The following is a 22857-nucleotide window of genomic DNA, read 5'->3' as shown; positions in this document are numbered from 1 at the left end:
TTAGATCTCAGAACATCATATCTAATGATCTAAAACAAATTCAAGCGAGCTTTGGCAATATCCATGCAAATATTTAGTAACGGCAAAGCTTATTTCTCAGCAGAATTGTCACAAGGTGCAGAATTCCCTCGGTGAGTACAGTAGAGAGAGAGAGAGAGGCATGTCGGAAATGAGAATTAAAGTGCATTAAAACTTATGAATTAAAATGTATTAGAATAGATGAATGAGCACTTGAGGATGGCACAATGCTATTATAATCACACCATAAACACTGTATTCGCACATACAGACACATACAAACATGTGGTGTGTGAGAGAAAGAGCGAGTGCTGTTTTGTGATGTGCCTTGGAGAACTTAGAAATAAGACCGGGGGGTTAGCAGTGGCCTTGAAGCGCCAAAAATAGAAGCAAACACACTGGGGTTATTGTTCGAGAGAGAGTGAGAGAGAGCGAGAGAGAGACGGAGAAAGAGAGAGCGAGGAAAGAAAATAAGAAAGAAAGAACAGACAAGTTACAAGGTTTCACACCTTTAAACAACTTTTCTCTTTCACAGTCCAGTACTTCTAAACAACCATGTATAGCTCTTTCCAGGAACATTGCAAAGGAAAAAAGAGAGAAAGGGCAGAGGTGGAAATCTATAAACATACCAAATGTTTGCCTAATTTCTCCACAAATTCTTAACACAGAAACACGACAGCACCTGGAGTACCTCGCCCAAATATGTAAAACACTTTCTCACACTCATGAACCTCCAAACCAATGTGACTTTCCCCCCCCCAATAAACACAAAAAGTAGATGATAAGCACTTCATTGTATTTAAAAGATTGAAACAAAGTAAATGAGTCAAGATTTGACTCTTGCACGTTATTCAAAGTGAATAGTGTCTCGAAGTGTGGTGCTAAGTTTGACATAAAAGACGGCAAACACTTTGCGTCATGTTGTGATGTGTTTTGCAAGCAAAAATTTTCATCTCTTTCTTCGTTCCAGCGAAAAGATAACGATAAAGAAAACGTTACAGGCCTGTTACAATGAAGATTTGTAATGTTTGGTGAACTACTCCTTTAAGCAGCAAAGCGTGTCCTTCACACACACATGTTTATTAAAGTCTTCCAATGGTTTCATCCTAGCTTGAAGCTATTGAGATTTTCCCAAACCACCATATGTGAATAGTAGTAACTTTTTCATAAACATTTGACTATATGGTAAGACACGATTAACTAGCGAGGACCACCTAAACCAAATCTGTACTCCTTTTATGTGTTATGAGAGTTGAGTATGTGCAAAATATAAGGACTCAGAGGAGAGCAGAGTCCCAAAGCGGAGAGTAAATTTGTCTCCCTTCTCTTCTACTCATTATCCGTCTATTCTCTCGCTTTCCTAACATACCTTTCAAAACCCTAAACATTAAAGTCATGCAAACACTCGTTTTTCTTTTTCTCTGTCACACGTATACACAGATTTTACAATCAAAAGCACCTGATAAGACATGACTACTTGTTACAACAAAGCACAGAGACATTTCTTGCAAGCACAACTTAATTGACCAATAAACAGAATTACAATTCTGATATTAGTCTTTACGTCTGATAGACAATAATTAACATAAATATTAAGAATATTTACGATACCCCTCAACCCCCACACAATCCTGCTGATTTTATTAGAATAAAAGCAAAACACGGTTTGGTCTATTTTCGAGCCTTTCAAATACTAAACCCTACATCAAATGTGAGTTTCGAGTTTCACTAAATTTGTAAAGACATTTTTCAAACATTTAGCCCTCACAAGAATATCCAAACCGCCACACACACACAAACCCACACCAGGCTCTCAGTAAGTGTTTATGTTCCAACTGGTAGGTGAGAAACTGCGAGTAAAGTTAACCCTCTGAGGCATCACAGCTCAGACTTCAAAGCGTTTGTGTTAGTTTGTGTGGACACAGGACCGCCCCCTGTTGAACTTTGTTTATGAGGTCACATTGCTAAAGCAAAAGCTAAACGATTTTAGAGCTGGGCCGAGTGACGTAGCATCAATGACACATTATGTCCCTGTCAGTCAAAATGATTTCAGCGAGTTCGAAAGTCAAATGTACAACAGAAGCGCATGGGTTAAACGCTCTAGAGAGTTACAGTAAAGCAAGCGAGTATGCGTGTGTATTCGTACGTGTGACTGGGTGTTTCCTGGAATGTGTCACCAATGCGGTACAGGAAGTTAGCAACTGTTCTGCACCACAACAACATCTCTGTTTCCTGCATGTGTGTGTGAACACGAGTGTGTGTGTGGGAGAGAGAGGGAGAGATTTTGACATCTGTACAACATATGTCACTTTCCTCTCATCTGAATCACATTTGATGGAAGTCACAAACTTTCAAAAGTTACACAAATGGATGCCACACACACGCATAAACGTTAAGCTGCACGAAGTGATAAAAATAATAAAGAAAAACAAGCAACAGGCAGTGTGTGTGTGTGTGTGTTTGCGTCAGCGCTGACTCAATGCGTGAGCGTGTTTGTAATTCAGCCTTCACAACGCAAACAATCTCTCTCCTCCATTCCCTTGCTTTCTCCGTCCTCTCTCCCTCCCTCTCTCTCTTGGACACCGTCTCCTAGCAACCAGACACTTCAGGCCTAAAAATAAACCCCTAGAAATGAAGAGAACAAGATATAAAACATAAACGACAATTAATCCTTTCACCAGAGTGCCGAGTCTCAAATAGAATAGGTAGGAGCGAGGTTGGGGGATAGAGAAATAAGCGAAGCCTCCGGAGGAGAGAAAAATGAGAAAGAGAGAGCGCGAGCAACAGGTATTTGTTAGTTTTTTTGTGAACTCTCAACTTTTAAGCTTGCTGGGAAGAGAGCGGACTCTGCAGGGTCTTCAAACACAAACACACAGGCAGAGAAATGTGACTTAGGTTCAGCGTATAAAACATTTCTGCGGGTGGCCTGATGTGTGATGCACAGCAGCTCTTATTTAATGTCCACATTAAAAATAGTTTTAATAAAAACATTCACACAAAACATTGTTGACCTCACATCTGACATGCCAGAAAGCGGGCAACATGAACGCACCAACATACACAGACAGGTTCTAACTGAACTAGGGCTGTCATGATATGAGATTGTCACTACACGATCATCACGGGCAGAAGAATTTATGATAACAATACTATCACAATATATATTGAATTGAAATAAATAAATGCTATCAGTCAATGGATCTTGAATTTGTGTTTGTCTTTTTTAAATGGGTTGAAAGTATTTACAATATTATGTGAAGTAAGTAGGATCACAATAACAAGATTTGTGTTTATAAAAGGTATATTTTGACACCCCAAGACGAAAAAATGCAAATGCTTCCTGATGGTTTAATGCTGGAACTCTCCACAATAGCATGATTTGTTGTTTCATTCATTTTGTAACATAAAAAAACTTCTGACAGGCTTGTATATCACACATCTACTGCTAAGCAAGTGTATCTTTAATATATAAAAATAAGGAAAATTTTATAATTTCACATTCATGTTTACTGGTGACAAAGGTGTAACGTGGTATGTTTTGGTGGCCGCAAAAAAAGTGTAAATTGATGTATGAATTACATGAGAGAATATCAAACAAAGCATAAATCAAATCATATTATTTTAGAAACGCAAGTGTGTTCCATGGACAATTTCTGGTTCTCAATCTTATAGTAATATGTCTATACTTTATGTCACAAACTAGACCTGTAGTCAGCGCCATTCACAACTTTTAAAGTTTTTTACCCGATGATTTTCCGACACAGTTGTTTGCTTTCAAGTGAGTCACAGTACATCCACCTAACTGGATAGTCATTAAAGGATCTCCCTTTGTCTTCCAAATGCATAAAGTCATACGGGTTTACCGTACGGAAAAATCATGAGGCTGAGTAAACGCTTGCCGAATTTTCATTTAATAAACACAAATGGTGTCTTTTTAAAGGTGACACCTCTGCACGAGTGTCCGCACAAACAGCGGCCCCCCTCCTGTCAGAGCGCAGCGCTTTTATCACCTTCCTCATCTTTGTTTGTGTACGACAGACTGATTTGCGTCTGTGTGACGTGTAACGGCCAAAAATACTCCCTCTTCTTTATCTCCATCACCCCATTCCCCACCCCCCCTCCTTCAGTCCTGCTCTTTCTCTCTTCCTGCTATTCTTCTACCTCTCTAATTTTAGACAGAGGGGAAAAAGTCCACCACAGATCTGCTAACAATCTGAGAAAGCAAAAGAAAGAGAGGCTTACGAGTGTTTCTCAGTCCTACAGTTGGTAAGAAACTTTAATATGAGATCGGGAAGAGTGTTTGTGTGTGCGTGTGTGTAGGTTTGGCCATCCTAGAGTGGACCAAATCTTAAAAAATGCTTCACAAATATACTGAACTATGTCAAAAAGAGAGAGATTTTAAACAAAATGTGTTCAGCTGTTAAAGTGACCCAAGATGAAAATTCTGTCACGATTTACTCACCCTCAAGTTGTCCAAACCTGTATACATTTCTTTGTTCTGCTAAACACGAAGGAAAATATTTGGAAAAATGTCAGTAACCACACAGATCTTATCTCCTATTGACTCCCATAGTATTTATTTTCCCTACTACAGCAGTAAATGTGGGATGAGATCGGTTTGATCATTCTTTCAAACATCTTCATTTGTTTTTAGCAGAACAAAGGTTTTATAAAGGTTTGTCTGAGGGTGAGTAAATTATGACAGAATTTTCATTTTGGGCCTTTAAGATCTCTGTGTATGTGTTGGCCTATTTATCCATATTTTGGGGACAAAAGTGTACCCCAAAAGTGAGGGAAACTCTTTTGTGAACGTCCTCATTTGTAAAATTTCTATAAAATATAGTATTTTTTTGAAAACGTGCAAAAATTGTTTGGTTGTATTTTAAGTCTATGGAATGTCCCAATTTGTATAATTAAGTGTGTGTGTGTGAATCCACACATTTGTGATCCCCATGAGAAAAATAGCTTAGAATTCAAAATAAATAGTTTATTTGAAAATGTAAAGTTGCAGAAAGTTTTCTGTGAGGGTTAAGTTTAGGGCTATAGTAAAGAGATAGATATACAGTTTGTACACCATAAAAGAATTTAGACCCCATAAAACATGTTGTCTGTGTTCGTGTGTAAAAGGGGTACAGAGGACTGCACACAGCATGTGTGTGTGTGTCCAATGGTAAACACGCACAGGCTTGGGAAACATGCAGAGATACCGCCTGTCACCATCACACAAACACACATATGCAGACGTGTCTCTATGTGATGGTAGTGTGGTGGTGAGCAGAAGGACGACAGCACTCTGTATCTAAGAGCTGCTTAAATGGATCTGCTGAAGCTGATAAAAGTCCTGCTGCTCCATCATTACGTAACACTCACCTCACTGACACTGCGGGAGAACTGCTATACAGCCGCTGCGCACGTCTCTCTGTGTGTGTGTGTGTGATCACACTGTATTACTTCAGTCTCTCTTCAGACTGTCCAGATATTCACTGTTTATCTTCTGCCGCGTGTGTATCACTGTCTTTAGATGACACACACACATAGCACATTAATGACTAAAGTGATTGAATTATCAGTGCTGAGTCCAGATCTCGCCACATCCATCTATCTTCCTCTCATTCTGATGTTTGTCTTTCGCTCTCGATCGCTATCTGTCTCTCCAACTCAATAACCCTGTCATTCTCTCACCTGTCACCTGCTTTTTGTCAAGGTCTCTCTATTTCAGACCCTGTGCCTAAGTCCACCTATGTGTCTCCCTGTCCCATTTTCCTCTCTCAGTCAGTGTCCTCTTCCCCATCTCTCTCTCGCACTGTTCGTCTTTCTTTGTCCCTCTCCCTTGAGTCCATTCAAGCAAAAATGACCCTGCTCAGCAAGAGAAAGTAAAGGATGTTGCATTATGCAAGTCAATGATGATGTAACCATCCTCAGTCATTTAAAAACACATGAATACTGAGCATCAACTACTGGGACATAGAAAATCAAAACAACCACTCATCATCAGTGGTGACCCCTCAGAAAATATAATAGTCAACTCAGTGTACAAAAATAAACACTGCGTTTTATTTACATTTTGTACAAATGTACTATCTGCATGATTCTTTGTTCTGAGAAAGACTTCCAGGAAACATTACACAATAGAAAAGAACTATACTCCTGTCGTAGATAGTAATTATTTTTGTAACTCATTACTTGGATGAGACTATAAAACACTTATTGGTTTTACATTAGGAAAATTATATAACAGTAGTACACCTTGCAAAAGGCAATCACTGTGCCATTTTCATCTTCACATTCTCCTGCGTATAGAGTTAAAAAACAAACTATCAAAAATTAATGATATAATAATGAGAAAAGTGAAACAACAAATAGACATTTAATCAATACGATGTTTTCAAAGACTTAACATTAAAGGGATATTACAGAGGCAAAGAAATGTCCCCATGTTTAACTAACCCTCAAGGCATCCTAACTGAATATGACTTTCTTCTTGAAGAATAATGCAGTCAAAGTTATAATACCACGTATCATTTTTTTGACGCAGGCAAGTTCCGGTGACGAACGCAGCATTTCTTTGTTTTGTTCCAATAGGATGCCGGGAGCTTTCGTCACCGTCATTTGCCGGAAAAATATAAGCCTCAGGTTTACGCGCAGGTTCTTCGACTGCAATACTCTTCAAGAAAAAAGTCTTATTGAGTTAGAATGCCTTGAGGGTGTGAAGATGTGACCTAATCGCCAGGTTATCAGTACAACAGGGAGTGAAAGAGATTTAGATTTTACAACCCTCTTACATGCTGCTTGTGAACAGTATTACGTAACTAGAAGAATCAGTACGTACGCACGCACGCACGCACACAGAGAGTATAGTCCATTGGCCATAGATAAGAAGCAAAATCATCTACATTCATTGGGAGCAATACACACAGTATGGGATGGAAAATGACCTGTCAGTACCCCACCCAGTGGAATCCCACCAAAAGCACATCAACCTTCACAGCCAGACACACGGCGTCAGCAGGCATTAAGTTACATTACCCAGGAAGAGGCAATGAACGTTTATGGTTCTCGAAAAAAACACCTTGCTTAGTCACTCGAATACACACAAACTAACACCTTTAACCCCACTGCAGATCCTCGAACATTTCTTTGTTGAACTGATACACACAAAACTGGCAAACACAGGTAAGATAAAAAAAAACACAGTCACCATTTAAGCTCCGTTACCATTTTAACAGTATCGATTTGGCACCGGTATCGAAAAAAAAAACAATACCTGTTTTCATTACTGTAGAGAACACACTAATAACTGCACAAAGTATGTGCGTGCTGTGAGCTACAGTGACCGGCCATTCAAAGACAATGTGATTTTCCATCCTGTGGGGAGCGGGCGAGCTGACTGTCCCACATGTAGGCCTACACTATAGCAATTGCAAGCTCACATTAAGTTATTTTAAACATATTCACAGGCAAACCTCTTCAGAAACGGATCATCTGTCTCTTACATATGTGCAATGTAAGCATAAAACATATGTGTTTATGCAGTTTTTAACTGTTTCTCCGAAGGCTGTGAGGGTTCAGTGAGTGGAGGAAGGAGGATTGACATGATATGATGTCACCTCTGCTAACACGAGCACTATGCAAAAGCATATAGAGAAAACAGACAAAGCTCTTTACTAAAAGCTGCGCCTGTTAAGAAAACAAAGCATATTTATTGTGCAATTACAGCCGAGTCAGTTAAGTTTGAGACAAAACATTTAGCATCATTTACATATTGTTTACTACTGCATAATATAATTCTTTAAAGTACAAGTTTAATTTGTTTCATAAAGAACAAGGTGATTTTATGCATTTTTTGTTTTAAGGTGAAAAAAAGAAAATGTTTTCAATTTATATTTCATCAATGAGGATTTCTTTTTAAAAGTCTAAAAATCTAAAAGTCTTCTCTCGTGAACCCAATCTCATGTCTCGTCTTGTGAGATAAGTGTCTCATCACACCCCTAGACAATAGTGCTAGTTTTTGTTCGAAATCAACAGGCAAATGGCTCACATATAGTTGTCTCTACACACCACACTAGAACAAAATAAAAGTATCAGAGAAATGACACACAGTGTGACACAGGGCAACTGTTGCTGTGAGAGACAGAAGGCCAAAGTGTCAGACTTGTGCTCAGGGCCTCTCGGTCCCTGCCCCGCTCCGTTATAAACCTTAATCCCCTAAAACAACAATCACACACCGTTACGCAGGCGAGCCCTGAGCTGCCCTGCCTCTGTGTGTGTATGTAGAGAATAATCGAGTGTGTCTCTCAATATCTGGCCCACATTCGTGTGAGCATTGCATAATCAGCCAAACCATGTCTGAGGCTAAATATGGCACAGTTAAAACAATTATGAGGCAAGCACTTTGGCCAGAGATCACACAAATAAGAAGCTTAAAGCTGATGTCATCTTCAGCCCAGAATATCAACATTGCTTAGAGCCACAGAAATGAAAGAGAGAACGAAGAGATGTTTCGCGCTCAATTGTTTGTGATGGCCAAACATGCCATCAACAATTGATGAGGAGGGTCTCCTAAATAGAGCAGCTCTCGGTCCAATCACACATGTATTATTCAACAGCACGGACATTATACAGTATGTCCATGTGCATAAGTTGAGGAGGGAAAGAGCATTAAGAGCTTTAGCGTTTCGTTTGCTGACGTATATGCCGAGAGGTCGCACCCTACAGAGGGGAAATGCAGAGAGTTGCACCGAATGGGAAAGTGTTCAGAAAAAGTGATGACAAAGCACATATGCCACTGGCTCTCAAAGCACGAGCGGGTTCAACCAATACCCGCCCTAAAAACAAGAGAAGGACGGAGGGAAAAGACGAAGAGAAAGAGAGAGTGATGGAAGATGAGATGCCACTGGGGTATTCCAGCATGGATTAGTGACAGAGAGGTTATACGAGTGTGTGTAAGAAGAGTGGCAGAATGGAGGTGAAATCGATGGTTTAAAAGGTTTTGCCTCACAGGAACACACACTCTTTCGTAGCTCACTATGAAACACAAAACTCTCAACGTATCACACACATACACACACATGTTGGTTTTTCTATCGTGAAGGGAACTTTCCACTTATTTTAGTTATATTTTTGTTCCACACAAACCTTTCTGCATTTTCACATTTCCACGTAGACACTAGTTAGAATGTTTATGTTAGTCACAATCTAGGTGAATGCTATTATTGTGGGAAGAATCAGTGCCCTCACTATAGTCAGAACCTGATCCGCATGCGCACACACGGGTTTGTTTTACTATATTAATAAGGTCATCTAACACATACCCGGATACTTTATTTTCAAACCAGGCTACTGATATTTTCTAAACCTGAACTGAACCCTCACACAACTCTTGGGTTTCATGCAAAACATTTTTGACCGATATATCCCTTACTAAAATCTATCTGGTTTAACTAATTTACAAAGGTTACAAAGATTTAACTGTTTTGACATTATTCACTTTACCCTAAAATTAAATTAAACCACGTCGTTACCTTCGTGTTTCAGAAAAGTACAGTAAGTACTGGATATGCATTATTGCAACACAGAGAATATAAGACCATGTACTTACTATTTCATTAAGGCTCATTTTGACTCAATTGACGCGTATTCTTTCAGTACATTCAACCAATGAAACGCTCTGACGGAGAGCTTAACACTCACATGCAAAATAATTAAATAGCAACAGCACAGAATGTATTTAAGTTTGTTAAAGAAATGTTCAATGTTAAGTCAAATATGAAAATATTGGATAGCAAAAATCACCTTTGAAGATTCCCATGTTGCCTTATTCTATTTGATCTTAACTTCTGCCTCTCTTAAAATGTTAAAGTGATCCAATTCACGTTTAGTCAAGTTTGTTTAATGCAGACAAAACTAGCTTGCATTGTAAAGTACTATGCAATTAACCAATACCTGTATCGGACGAGTTTTTTGTTAAAACCTGTATCAGCCAAAGAAATGATATTGTGCATCCCTAGTAGACATTCTTTTAACCTGCTAGCTAATTAAATGTATTTGTTATTCAGTTTCCTTTTAGTTTAGTTTATTCTTTGCAGATGTGTACTTTACGTTAAGTTCGGGCCACAAAAACGTGCAAGTGCAGTAACTTTGTTTATGTTGTTGTTATAAAACCGTCTAAAGCCAAATCTGTACAGACTCACATACTGTGCAACCACACGTTTAACTGAACGATGACTCGTATCCAATCGACAGCATCATTTAAAATCTTCATAGAGAAGATGTGACACCCGAAATCCAGTCAGCGATGTAAACAGAGCCTCCCGAGAACGTGTAACAGAATATCGCGACTCAAATACTGCGTCTACACAGCGAGCAAGCAAGTGGATCGGCCGTTCTCCCCTCGCAGCCCTGGAAACATTTCCCACCTGTCCTCTATATAACTAACAGTACTTATTGCACAGGTGCGCAAGCATACACACTTCTGTTCGTGTCTGACACACGCAAAGACCATCCCTTGACCACACACAAAGCCAGGGTGTGCCTGACTGATGAATTACAAATGAGTGCAGTAAATGCCGGTGACAAACTGGTTCAAAGTTCAGAACAAACTCCAATACACTCACAAACAGGTTAAAACACATGCGGAGAGTATGAGACAAGGAGAGAACATGATCTTCCTAGGAAGAGAAGGAAAAGGGACGGGGTACGATGGAGGGGGGCTGGGTGGGTGTTCAAGTGGCGCCAGACAGCATTTGAATTCCCGGCAGTTGACCACACGAGCACACACACACTCAGTAGTTTGTATATGTGTGTCATGAAGTGAAAAGAAAGGTGTTTGACTTTCATTTTATTATTTGATCAGCATTATCACAAGCTCACAGGCACACACAGACACACTATACAAGCGAGGACATCTCATAGACTTCCATTGATTTCGTGCCAGGCAGGCTCATAATATTTTTTTCCCGTTCCCTGAAATCCCTAAGCTTAAATCTTACACAAACCTGTTGATTTGTATATTTAAAATCATCTGTCGACTTCTACTATGTTATGGTCTGTTTGCACATGCACGTGTATGCACGCTCGTATCATTATCAATGAAGCAGGTGTTACGCAGCATCACGCTCATGACAATGCAGGCACTGTAAACTACCTGTATTACATTTCTCTCTCCAAAGACACACACACTTGCACACATGGAGAGCGCCGCATTCTTTCACATCGGCCTGAATTTCATTAGGTTCAAACAAGCTGTTAGACCCGATGACAGTCTGAACCCAGAGCGTGCTGTCTAACAGCAGCTGAGAGCTAATGAGCCGCCGCATCCACACAAAAACTATCAGGAATGGCTGAAAACAGTCCAGAAACACAGCTTTAATGGCAGAAATATGAGAGAGAAGCTAAACGTATGTGTGTACATCCGCACGTACAGGCATGCCGCAAGAAGAGTTGTGTTTGAGTAAATGAGCGAGAGAGCGAGCGTGCGTTTGGCAGAAAGCTTTTCCTGGAATAAGTAATGCCACACAGGCTGCAGTGATTTAAGCTTTAAGCAGGAATGTGGGAGGTCCGCGGAACAAACCGGGGTGAGAGCGTGCCTGTCGGTGTTGAAAGAGGGAGTGTTTGCTGAACCATGAGAATATTGCCCCATTATCGGTTGTCAATGGCTTGTCCGTCAATATCAACACTTTGGCCATTATTCAAAATCAATAAACTTTGCTCAATATATATATATATCGAGTCTATAGGACTGCAACTCTTCAGCATTGTCCTGAATGAGTGAAACCAGATGTCTGAACTCTCCTATGGGCCATGCAATTATGAGTAAGTGTAATAACAGGCTAATGGAGGTTTCTCTGAAAGCACAATAGAAAGCCAGGGTAAACTGTGGTCAGATAAAGCGAGAGAGGTTTTAAAAATCGGGGGAAAGATTTTCACTTAACGTTTACTATGCCATTAAAACACAAATGTACATTCACAGATAAAACAACTGAAAGTGTGTAACCTCTTATTTGCATTTGGCCGATGCAGATTTTTTTAAATCAAGGGTGGCCAATATATGCGGCCGGTTTTTGGTCGATTTGTTTGGCCGGTTATCTTTTTTCCACCCTTATCTCATAAAATCTACAGTGAAGTAAAAAGAAGTGATATAAACTATTGCTTATATAAATCATTTATTGAAGACATGTCTCTTCAAGTCAATGCACTTGATTGAGAAAGATTGAGTAAGTGTTTATTGCAGGGTACAAGATACAGTAGTAGTCTAATTCATTGCATTGCTCAAAACATTTAAGCACCTTCTCTGTTGAGACTGTTCTGAAGGATGCTTTTTGGACCAAAATCCATCTCAATACCAAAAAAGTAGGAACATCTAAGCAGAAAAGTGAATGTGCACGTTTTAGCCAGAAATGTAGTCTTTTAACAAGGCATGGCTGCAGACTGTGAGTTGGAGAGAAGTTCTCTGGTACAGAAACAGTATTGATAACGTCAAAGTTGATCTAGCTATACAATGTGGACCACGGTAATAATTTAGCCGCTGGGCTCGTCACCAGGTTTTGGTTCCTGTGCATACATGTAGCCTAAACTATGTGGTTGAAAGCTCGCGTTCCAAAAGGTAACTCACATTCTCAAGTAGCATAATATTTAATCAATTAAATATACAATACAAGGCTAGATTAAGAACAAGGATAAAAATATTGATGGCGATTCATTTAAAAATCCCCAAATTGGCCAGATTAATCGGTCGAACTCTAGTTTGGGGACAATGTTTTTTTTCTGTTGCAGAGGTATAATAAAATAGTGACAGCCTAAATAGAATAATATAAGTGAAAAGTAAAGTGACATGATAACCTTTCACCTGTCCCAGTGCTTCCAGTCAGTTAAACCAGTCCAGTCACACAATTTGCAAGCCTGTGAATCAGTCAAGGTGAAATCTCATATGTGGTGAATGGTGACATAATGTCTTCTTAAGATAAAAGGTGAGCTTTCTTTGTGAATTCCGTTAATGTCACTTTTATAGTTCATTGTTAATTTCAGATTCCATGGTTATTTCATATTTTTATTACTACACACGTATTCACAGCAGTTCTGACGTACCTTCAACTCAGAATGAGACGAACAGACAATATAAATAGATCAAGAAAGCTTAAATTCCATGTACATACAAATAATTATGAATCATAAATTTGTTATACAACTTTTGTGAATGCTATCTTCATAATCTTCATAAACGCGCTCTATGGTGCAGTTTGTCCGTTTAGGGCTAATGTAGAGAATTACATGGAAGGGGACCCGCAGTGTATGTAGATAGAAATAACTCACTCAAAAGTAATAAAAACATAATGCTTCATAATGTAAGGTCCTTTTACACCTTTATACATATTATGTGTATTATATTGCATGTTATATGTAATGTTAGGGAATATATTATATGTTAGGGAAAAAGCAGAAGTTCAACACATTTCTTTAAAGGCGCCATTCCCTGTGATGCCAATTTTCAAACTTTAGTTAGTGTGTAATATTGCTGTTAGAGCAATAATAATATCTGCAAAATGATAAAGCTCAAAGTTCAATTCCAAGCGAGATATTCTCTTTACCAGAATTTGCTTTTCAAGGACTACAGAGAACAGCTGGAATCGGACTACAGCCCTTTACTTCCCGGGTATGTGATGTCACTATTCCAGAGTTTTTGAATAATCTCCGTCCAAAGGAATACACAGAAAAAGGGGCAAGGCCTTCCTAACAGAAGAGGAAGAGCCTTTGGAGTAGTGTTTGATTCTCACTCAGAGATGAATTCCTTTCAGTTTTATCACAGTCCTACAGCTGGTAATAAGAATTCAGCTACACACATTCTAAGATAACCAACGGTCGAATTTGGGGTAACAGCTGCCATGACATCGGCTCTGAAAGCTGTTCTGTGTAATACACTGATATTGTGCGTGTGTGCGCATACCTCTAAAACACTTCTATGAAACATCCTTTGAAGTCCTGCTTGCAAATTTTGGTCCAATATAAAAAGGCAAGACTAATGCTTCTGTTATTAGTATTAAGTAATATAACCGGTCTGACGCCAATCGGTCCGGTGTCATTTCCCTCGACTTAATGGCCGCTTTAATGCTTGAGGACTGGTGAGATGATGAAGTGAGGACATCTGACCTTGATAACAACGTCAAACCGGAACCTTTGTGTAAATCTGTAGTAGTTCTGATTTGAAGAAATGGGGAATTACACACCAGAACGTAGGAAATTAGATAGGGAAATGAAACAGGGCTGACATATTGTATACGCTCTCTAGAGTACTGATATACGCTCACAAATAGAGGAGATGGCATCGGGCCCTCAGGCTGCTTGGCATGTGACTGGCGGGGGCAGGGGTGTGTGATGGAATGCAGGGTTAGGGGAGCAGCTATTGAAGTTCATTAGGTCAGGGTCATACATACACATATTCACCCTCCCCCCTTTTATACACAGGGGTCTCTGTGCTTCTGTCAGTCCATAAATGACTCGAACACATGGACACTTTCGTTCGTATTCTACGCTGGCCCCCATAATCCACTGACATGGCAAACACACACAAACCACTGTGTCCCTGCTGGACTAGACACACTCTTATTGTTTTCACGGGGTAAAAACAAACAAAATACTGTTCAACCCCAGAAGACTTTATTCATCCCTAGAAACACACCACCCCAACACTTCCAGCGAAACATTTATTCCCGATGCGCCCAAATCAAGGGACTATTTCTCCCAAGGTGAGCGGGAACAAAACGTTGACATCTTTTAATACCTACGGCACATGATGTACCGCAGAAATCTTTAATACGGTCTCAGGCGTTTACGTCGGTCCAGCCTCTGCGTGTGACATTTACAGGCGCGTTCAGGGGTTTCATTTGTGTTCACAGAAATAGCATGACGGAGCACTTGTTTAAAAGGCCTGATGGGAAAGTAGACAGTAGGGAAAATACAAAGCACACTCACACACACACACACTGCTGAACAGGATACACAAGCATGTAAACACACAGAGAGGTGGCTGTTGATGTTGAACTGGTTCCAGAGAGACCTGAACTACTGAGGGGCTGCATAACACCAACTAAAATGGAGCGCACAGTCTCCTGTGTGACAATGCGAACAAGCGATAAAGGGCTGCTAATTGTTCCAAATTAACAATCTATTACCAGTACATGGCAACCGGCATACAGAGAGCGAACAACAACATGCACCTAAACACTTGTTATTATATGCATGCAACAACATAAACTGTTATTTCATTCCTTGTGCATGGATGCATAATGTGTCAACAGTGTATGTGAAATAAACAGCAAATATGACCAATTAAAGATGAATCCTTAAAAGTTCAGTTTAAACAAAAGTTATTGAAAGATTAAGTTCTCACAACCCTGCTAAAGGTTTAGCTGGAAAATACAGATTTTGACCATTTGAAGGGATGAAAATTCTGTTTCTCTCAAAACTAATGCAAGTGAATGGATCTTGTCGTTGTTCGGTTACCACTATTCTTCAAAATATCTGCAGAAGATAATATAAATAAATAACAGGATAAGCCACTCAGGACCAAGCACTACTAGATAAACACTAAGGCCCTGTCCACACGAACACAGGTATTTTCAGAAGCGCAGTTTCGTCCACACGCAAACGCAGTACTCGATCACTGAAACCAAACTTTTTAGAAAAGTCCTGCCTGGGTGAAGATTTTTTTTAACTTTTTGAGTGTTGTCATGTAAGACGGTGAAACCAGTGATTTGGCGTATGGCGTTTGAATGCGTGACGCTATCTCCTTTGTTAGACATCAGATTCCAGGATTCTGATTGGTCAACACGACTTAATGGTTAGGGTTATATCGCTTTGGTTTGGCATGCTTTTGACAGCGCTTTTTCGCGTGTTTTGACGTTTCGTGTGAATGCAGGGTTTTTTTAAACGAAGAAAGAAAAACTCTGTTTATAAAAATACATGTGTATTTGTGGACGCCTATAGGCCTAACCAGATTTAAACCACAGACACTTTCAGATATTACAGAGGAAACGAGATCAGACAGGGTCAGGTGAGACCTATTTGTGTAGACACAAGTTACAAATCGTTCTCTGAATTAATGCAAAGCGGCAGTCAGAAAGTGAGGAACTGATAGAGCATCACCTCTTATCTAATGTGATTCATGTGGTCAGGGATTTTGATGAAGTTGATAGCGTCAGTGTTATGACGACTGACAGACATACACATACATATCATAATGCAGGATAACACTGCTGTCGAGTCCCGTTCTCATAACAAACCACGGCTTTCACAGAAAAGAATCTCTCACGATTTCTACATGCTCTAGCTATATATTTATACTGCTGTGGGTGTTTGCAGGTAAGAAAACAGGCTAGGAAGATACAAACCTCTGATAGAGTTAAGCACTTTAAAAACCACATCCTATACTCGATACTGTATCTTTCTTATTTCACACACTTGCTCGCTAATCTGCATACTCAGCAGCTAAGCTCACCTCGTAACTATCGAGGTCAGAATGTGGCCCGCTCTGCCGTAGACGGATAAAACCACAAGGTACCTGTAGTAGTTATTGGCTTGTGACTCAAAGCAGCATTTGCCCCTTTCTATGTATCACACTCCCAAGTTCACAATAGATTAAAATGGCACTTTCCAAAATTCAATTGAATTCAAATAAATTGCTGTAGCGCTTTTCACAACTTTGCATTGTTGCAAAGCAGCAGAAAGTCATCAGACATCAAGGTGTATAGAAGATCTATCCTCTGAAAAAGATTTCTTAAAATGCAGACCCTGATGAGAATGAAAATGTAAAAGTTTTTGCAGAGCAAGTCGAAAGGTTAACCATAAATGTTTTGCTTTTAGAATTTTTTTGTTTTAAAATTCACTCCATTTAAAGAATAGAATAGGATATCATCTAAAATTCTGTCATCATTTACTCAAATTGTACCTTAGATTGTTCCAAACCTGTATACATTTGGAAGAATGTCAGATCTCACCCACCATTTACTGACATAGTGGAGAAAATAAACACAATGGGAGTCAATGGGAGGGGGGATTTGACAATATTCCAGATTTCTTCCTGTGTGTTTAGCAGAACAAAGAAGTTTGGAACAAGTAAATGATGACAGAATGTTCATTTTTGGGTGAAGTATCCCATTAACACTGGTTTCACTGCGCATATTATTAATCTACATTTATTCATCTTTATTTTGGCCACATAAAAAATGAATGTTACAGCCCATTTAATAGCAGGCCAGTGATTTCAGATATGTCCATTTACTGTGTATTTTCCCATGGTTGCATCCCTCGGATCTTCTAAACGAGACGACTGCGAACTGTCGTACTATCTTTATTTCGTTTTAGGTCACAGAAAACACTAGACTGCAAAAAGTTAAGTTTAAAAAACAGTCTACGGTTCTTTTTAAAAAGTGAGTGACCCTTGGTGCATGTGCTCTACACGGGACCCACATCCTAAAGCACAGTCTGCATTGTGATGCAACACCAGCAGTCCGCGCGCGCGCGCGCTCCCAAACGCATACAATTCTGTTGATAATAACAGGACCTTTTGGGGTTTTGTAATGTAATAGTTAAAGTCCGTTAAACTTCGTGCAACGTGGGTGGCGGGGTGGAAACACTGAGAAAGTCGTGATGTGAGCGAAATAACTACGCCTGGGAGAGAGAAAATGCGAGAGAATGGATTCCCGAATATGCTACAAAAGGCTTTCTGAACACTGCTACTGAAACTTGCTCTAGTTGGCGGGACAGTAACAGGTACATGCTGGACAAGTGCATACATGTTACGAACTGCATACTCGGGGCAAGTACGCTAACTGTGATTGAAGGTTATGAAAACGACCGGGCTGCTGGAAAGCATTTATATCAAACGTGTGCGATATGACGGGAAATCATGACAACACCAAAGCCATTGTGAAGTTATGAACGAAGTCATAGTCTATTAAATGCGCACGTTAAACAGCGGGCTTCCATTTTGAGTGTGCCGTGAAATTCGTTCAAAGCTCGCGCTAGATCTTCACACAGCTGACAAGGCCAAACACGAAAGACAGAAAGAAAGAAAGACAGACAGAAAAAAGAAAGAGTAATGAAATGTGTTAGATATTTGATTATAATGTTGCAAATAACAAGCGCGCAAGCCGCGCTATGAACATTGCAGCCATTAAACCGGTTTGGTGTCTTGCGCTGCTGGCAGGAGACAGGAATGAAGCAGTCATTGTTTTAAAGAAACTTTTAAAGACTGCAAGCAAACCTTGCGAGCATTAGTTATCAGAAAGAACACATACTGGGCTGGACTGACACAGTAAGACTTTCTATAAACAACCCTTCCGATTTTTAAAGGAATCTATCGTGCGTTATTATTAGTTGTGGTGATATGACTGCGATAATAATAGATTATATTTCGATAGACGATAGGACAAATGAACACAATCATTTAAACAAAAGGCAAATAAACCAAACAAAAAGATTCAAAGTAGCAAATCATGTGGCATGACAAGGTAATAAATCTTGGGGAAACACCTAATCATTACGCTTAACTGCCTGCCCCTGTCAACTCTCTTTTAAAAGCAAAAGTCAGTTTGCAAGCGAGTAACACGCCACATTCTCGAACACATTTGTCACATTGTTATCAAACAATAAAGACCCTGTGCTCAAGATTACCATAGTAAAATCCAAACATAGTGACTTACATACAGTAGTACGTTACACAGTGGCCAAAGTTGTGGCAGCACATGATAATGAATGCCTGGGTAACTTACCCGAGTCCCCCGGGGTTTTCATGTTGAAAGTTCGCAGACCCTAACGCAGTAAACTGGGTTAAGTTGTCAGTTCAACAGCGGCGAGAGTCGGCCTCTCCCTCAACCCCCGTCTCCGAAAGGCCAAACTTTTGTCAAATGTTCTGCGCTCCTGTTGCTCCCTCCTGTACGATCACCTATCGGATCGTCCTCTTTACACGATCGCTCAAAATTCCCCGACAGCTTTGAGTTTGAAGAGTGGCTCTGCACTTCAGCTAGCGCCACGGGACGGGGCGCAACGGAGTTCCGAAACACCGCTTTCCTGTCTGTCCCGGGAACGATCGGTACAATCCCAACACGCTCCGCGTCTCGCTGTCACATGTGCGCTTTCCTATGCCGAGTTGATGATCTTCGCAACATTTTTTCCTTGTATTAGTTTGTCATCTGCTCTGCCGAGGTTCGCCATTCGCAGTATACCAGTCAGTTTCCCATTCTCTCTTTCACACCGACTTTTTTTCCTTCCTCCACTCTCCCTATTCTGAAACTACTCTCTGTCTCCTCCCCCATTTCTCTCTCTCTCTCCCCTCTCTCTCTCTCTCTCTCTCTCTCTCTCGGGTGTCGTGTTTCGCTCGCTGCTGCCGCACGGGGCCGCCCACACGGACGGGTGAAGGGGGGACTCGGGCATTGGCTGAGTCACGCCCCCTCACCACGAGTTGGCGTCATTGCAGCACGAGGCGTCGCTATGGAGACCGCCGTAGCCGCTGTCCATGATGGCGTCACATCCGCGGCCGACGAGGCCGTTAGAACCGAGATTCAGCGTCATCACGCCCTTTAACGTAAGCAACAAGTGGTTTTCTGTATAATGAGCCAAGTTTCTCTTTCGTTTAATGATAATTGCCTACCGCCTCAAGAGGTCATTTTAGAAATTTACGAGAATAAACAAGGATGTTTTTATTAAATAAAGGGATCTTCAGACTATACTCAGGAAATTGTATCAAACACAAAAGCAAATGTTTTGTGCATTATGGATGGCCAAATGTCAGTCCGTGAAACACATGACCTATGCTCATTTTAGTTTTGAATTGCATGTGAAAACCTCCCATATAGATTTAACACATGAAAAGTATGAAGATTCATTTGTTTATAATTGGAGCACAGATATTTAGTTAATGCAAAAATGTAAATGCTTTATCATTTCGGCTACTCAACTTCATGTCGGTCCTAGTCTGCATGACTTTCTTCTGCGGAGCACATAAGAAGATATTTTGAAGAACGTTGGTAACATACAGCGTCGTTTCATACACTGACATATAGCTTTCCTGTAGATCAGTGGTAATAACGCCCAAGGGTTCGATCCCAGGGAATTGCGCATACTTAGAAACAATTGTATAGGATGATGCAATGTTAGTCGCTTTGGATGAAAGCGTCTGCCAAATGCATTAATGCAAATACGGGGTTTGAATGACATGAGGTTGAGTCAATTATTTTTCGGTGGACTATCTCTTTAAGCGCTGAAATATCAGAGACAGATTAAATAGAATCATTTTATTTGACTCCTAAGCACTTTCTTTTCATCTTCTAATTTTCAAAATCACCAGTGAAACATATGAGGTTATGACCACAAACCAATGAGAGTATACATGGATGCTGCAGTGCCACTGTCTGTGTGAGAAAGTGTGTGTATTTGTTAGCTTGTTTCCTGTATGATTTGAATGTGTCATCCATCTTCTCAAGCGCAGACATCCTGTTTTAAAGCTGAGCACCTGAACCATAAAAAGACCCCCCCTTCACTACCTCACTGAAGAGTAGTTCCAGAATAAATGTGATGTCACCCATGAGCAGTGTAGCATATCTCCGACTCTAGATCAGTGCATCCTTAGTGCCAGATAACAGGGGACTGAGGAGAGCCGGACTCAAAAAATATTAAACAAAAAAATGGACAAACGATGTAACATTGATCCTCTTCTGGTGGTCCTAATGACAGCATTTCATGGAAAAACCTAAAGTGTGCAGTGTTATGCGTATGATTGTTGTTCTAAATTCATCAAATTTCCCAAGTCTGTGACTGACAGGATGGCGTGTGCCTTCACGAGCTTTAACCTGATCAATTGTACAATGTCCTGCGAGAGGAAACCTGTGTTATTGTGCTGTGACTTGTAAAGCCCGTTGTGGGGCTTCTCATGATTGTGCTTCTTGTTGTTATTTGTGCTGGTTATGCTGTAGTGTGTCAGCAGTCATTTCTGGTCACAGGAAACAGACGTGGCGCAGATAAGCATCTCAGCTCCATAATGCTGCTGCCGCACACCGTGTGAACATGTGTGTATATGTGTGTTTTGGAAATATCCATTGCTGTCACCTTTGCCCGAGACAACCCCCCACCCTACCCCAGGAAAGAAAACAGAGCAGTTATCGGGATGGGCAATTTCCTTCGACCATATGGACAATAAATACAATCTACGCTTGTGTTTACACATAATTTAGCTCTTTTTCCATTTCCCTTCTCTCACAATTTCGTCTAAATCCTTCGCTCTTTATCTGCCCCTGTCTCTGTTTCCTCGTGAGCTAAAGCAGAAACCATCACAACAGTGGGCTACTCCTGTAGGTAATGAAAAAGGAAGGTTAACCATAGAAAAGCATGAAAACACAATGTCATGCATTTGTTAGTGTCTTGATTTTATGTCATTGCATTTGGTTACATGTTTTTTGTTATGAAGTGTAATGTTGTCAATGTGTCGTGCTTACTGATAAACACAATTTATTTTCTGCCTTGTGGGTTTTCTTTTTCCACTTTTGTGTTGTCTTCTTCATCTACACCATTATTTCACGCAATCAACCTGCTCTCCACCACATTCCGACTTATTCACTACTTCTGGACTTATGTCGAGTCTGTCACTCGATAAGCACAATAAGCTCAAGGTTATCGGTTTCTCAGAAAACTTCCATATTGTTCACATTCTCCCACGCTTTTTGTGTATGAGTTGACAGATGAGTTTTTGACCTCTGCGGTTCTGATTATGTTCAAGCTTACCTGCATTCACCAGATCCACCTCTCTCAGCAGACAGGGGAAGTACTGGAGTGACTGGGGAAGAAACATTTGAACACCTACTTATTCTTTATTATTACTGTTAAAGGGATAGTTCACTCTAAAATGTAAATTAATTTATTCACCCTCGTGTCATTCCAAACCTGTATTACTTATTGCCTGCATTGAAAGATTTGTTTATTTATAGGCACTTTTTATCTACCTTTCCTGTACTGGCTGATCAAACGTATCTATTTAAAGTAATAAAATACAAATCTTAAATTATCAAACATAAATGATAGTTTTGTTGAGAAATGTATCAATAGGCATAATTTATGTATGTCTACAAAACTCATCGGAAAAACCAATCCCCAGACCTTTAACTGATCCGCAACATGATTTTTATTTTAGATGTTTGATTTACTGTATTATATGGCATTTTATTTGTATGTTTTGATTTAAGCATTTATAAAAAACGTTTAACTGATCCAATATTTCTATCATCTTTTAACTTCAAAAACTGACCAAATATGATTCTGTAATAGTCTTCCCATGTGGTTATTTGTAGTTAAGTACAAGTATGAAAATGAAAAGCGGATGAAAGTTTCACAGTTGCACAATTGCAGCAAAACGTGACAATCGAGAATCACCCTTTCCTTTCCAACCCCTCACCCACCGAACACAAAACATTTTCTCTGTTTCGTTTTATGAGACGATCAGCATTTAAATCAAAGTGACGGACAGATGCCCGAGCATACAGTGCTTCACAAAACAAATTATAATGTAAATGGTAAGATACAGTAACTGTTCAAATGAATGTATTGTTCTATATAGGTGAAATAATCTGGATTTGAGTTCATGTTGAGATCTTCAATAACATTGACTTTAGATTGCAGACTTGACAAATCTTGAGTTAAGTTGGTATGTTTCAGCTTCTGAAACTCTTGTGGCATTTGTGAGTTTTCTGGGTCTTTTTCTCAGTAGAAATAGTTTCCATTTGCTCTAATTTAATTTCATTGATGTCAAGTCATAATTTAAATATTAAAGAGATGCGGTCTGTGTTTTTTTATCATATC

The 22857-nt window shown here is 39.9% G+C and overlaps 1 protein-coding gene across 1 annotated transcript in view; it reads right to left on the bottom strand.

The window, feature by feature from the left end:
- erfl3 (Ets2 repressor factor like 3) overlaps window positions 1–19311 on the bottom strand; it is a 40493-nt gene extending 21182 nt beyond the window's left edge. The window contains exon 1 of the mRNA XM_079470268.1: window positions 18783–19311. Coding sequence (XP_079326394.1) covers window positions 18783–18804 — 22 coding nt within the window. The 5' untranslated portion in view covers window positions 18805–19311. The remainder of the gene's footprint in view (window positions 1–18782) is intronic.
- Between the last annotated feature and the right edge of the window lie 3546 nt (window positions 19312–22857).

The sequence above is a fragment of the Barbatula barbatula genome (genome assembly GCF_947034865.1).
Source record: "Barbatula barbatula genome assembly, chromosome: 12".
Lineage (NCBI taxonomy): Eukaryota > Metazoa > Chordata > Actinopteri > Cypriniformes > Nemacheilidae > Barbatula > Barbatula barbatula.
The sequence above is the reverse complement of the archived record's forward strand: the minus strand, read 5'-3'. Positions and strand labels throughout refer to the sequence as shown.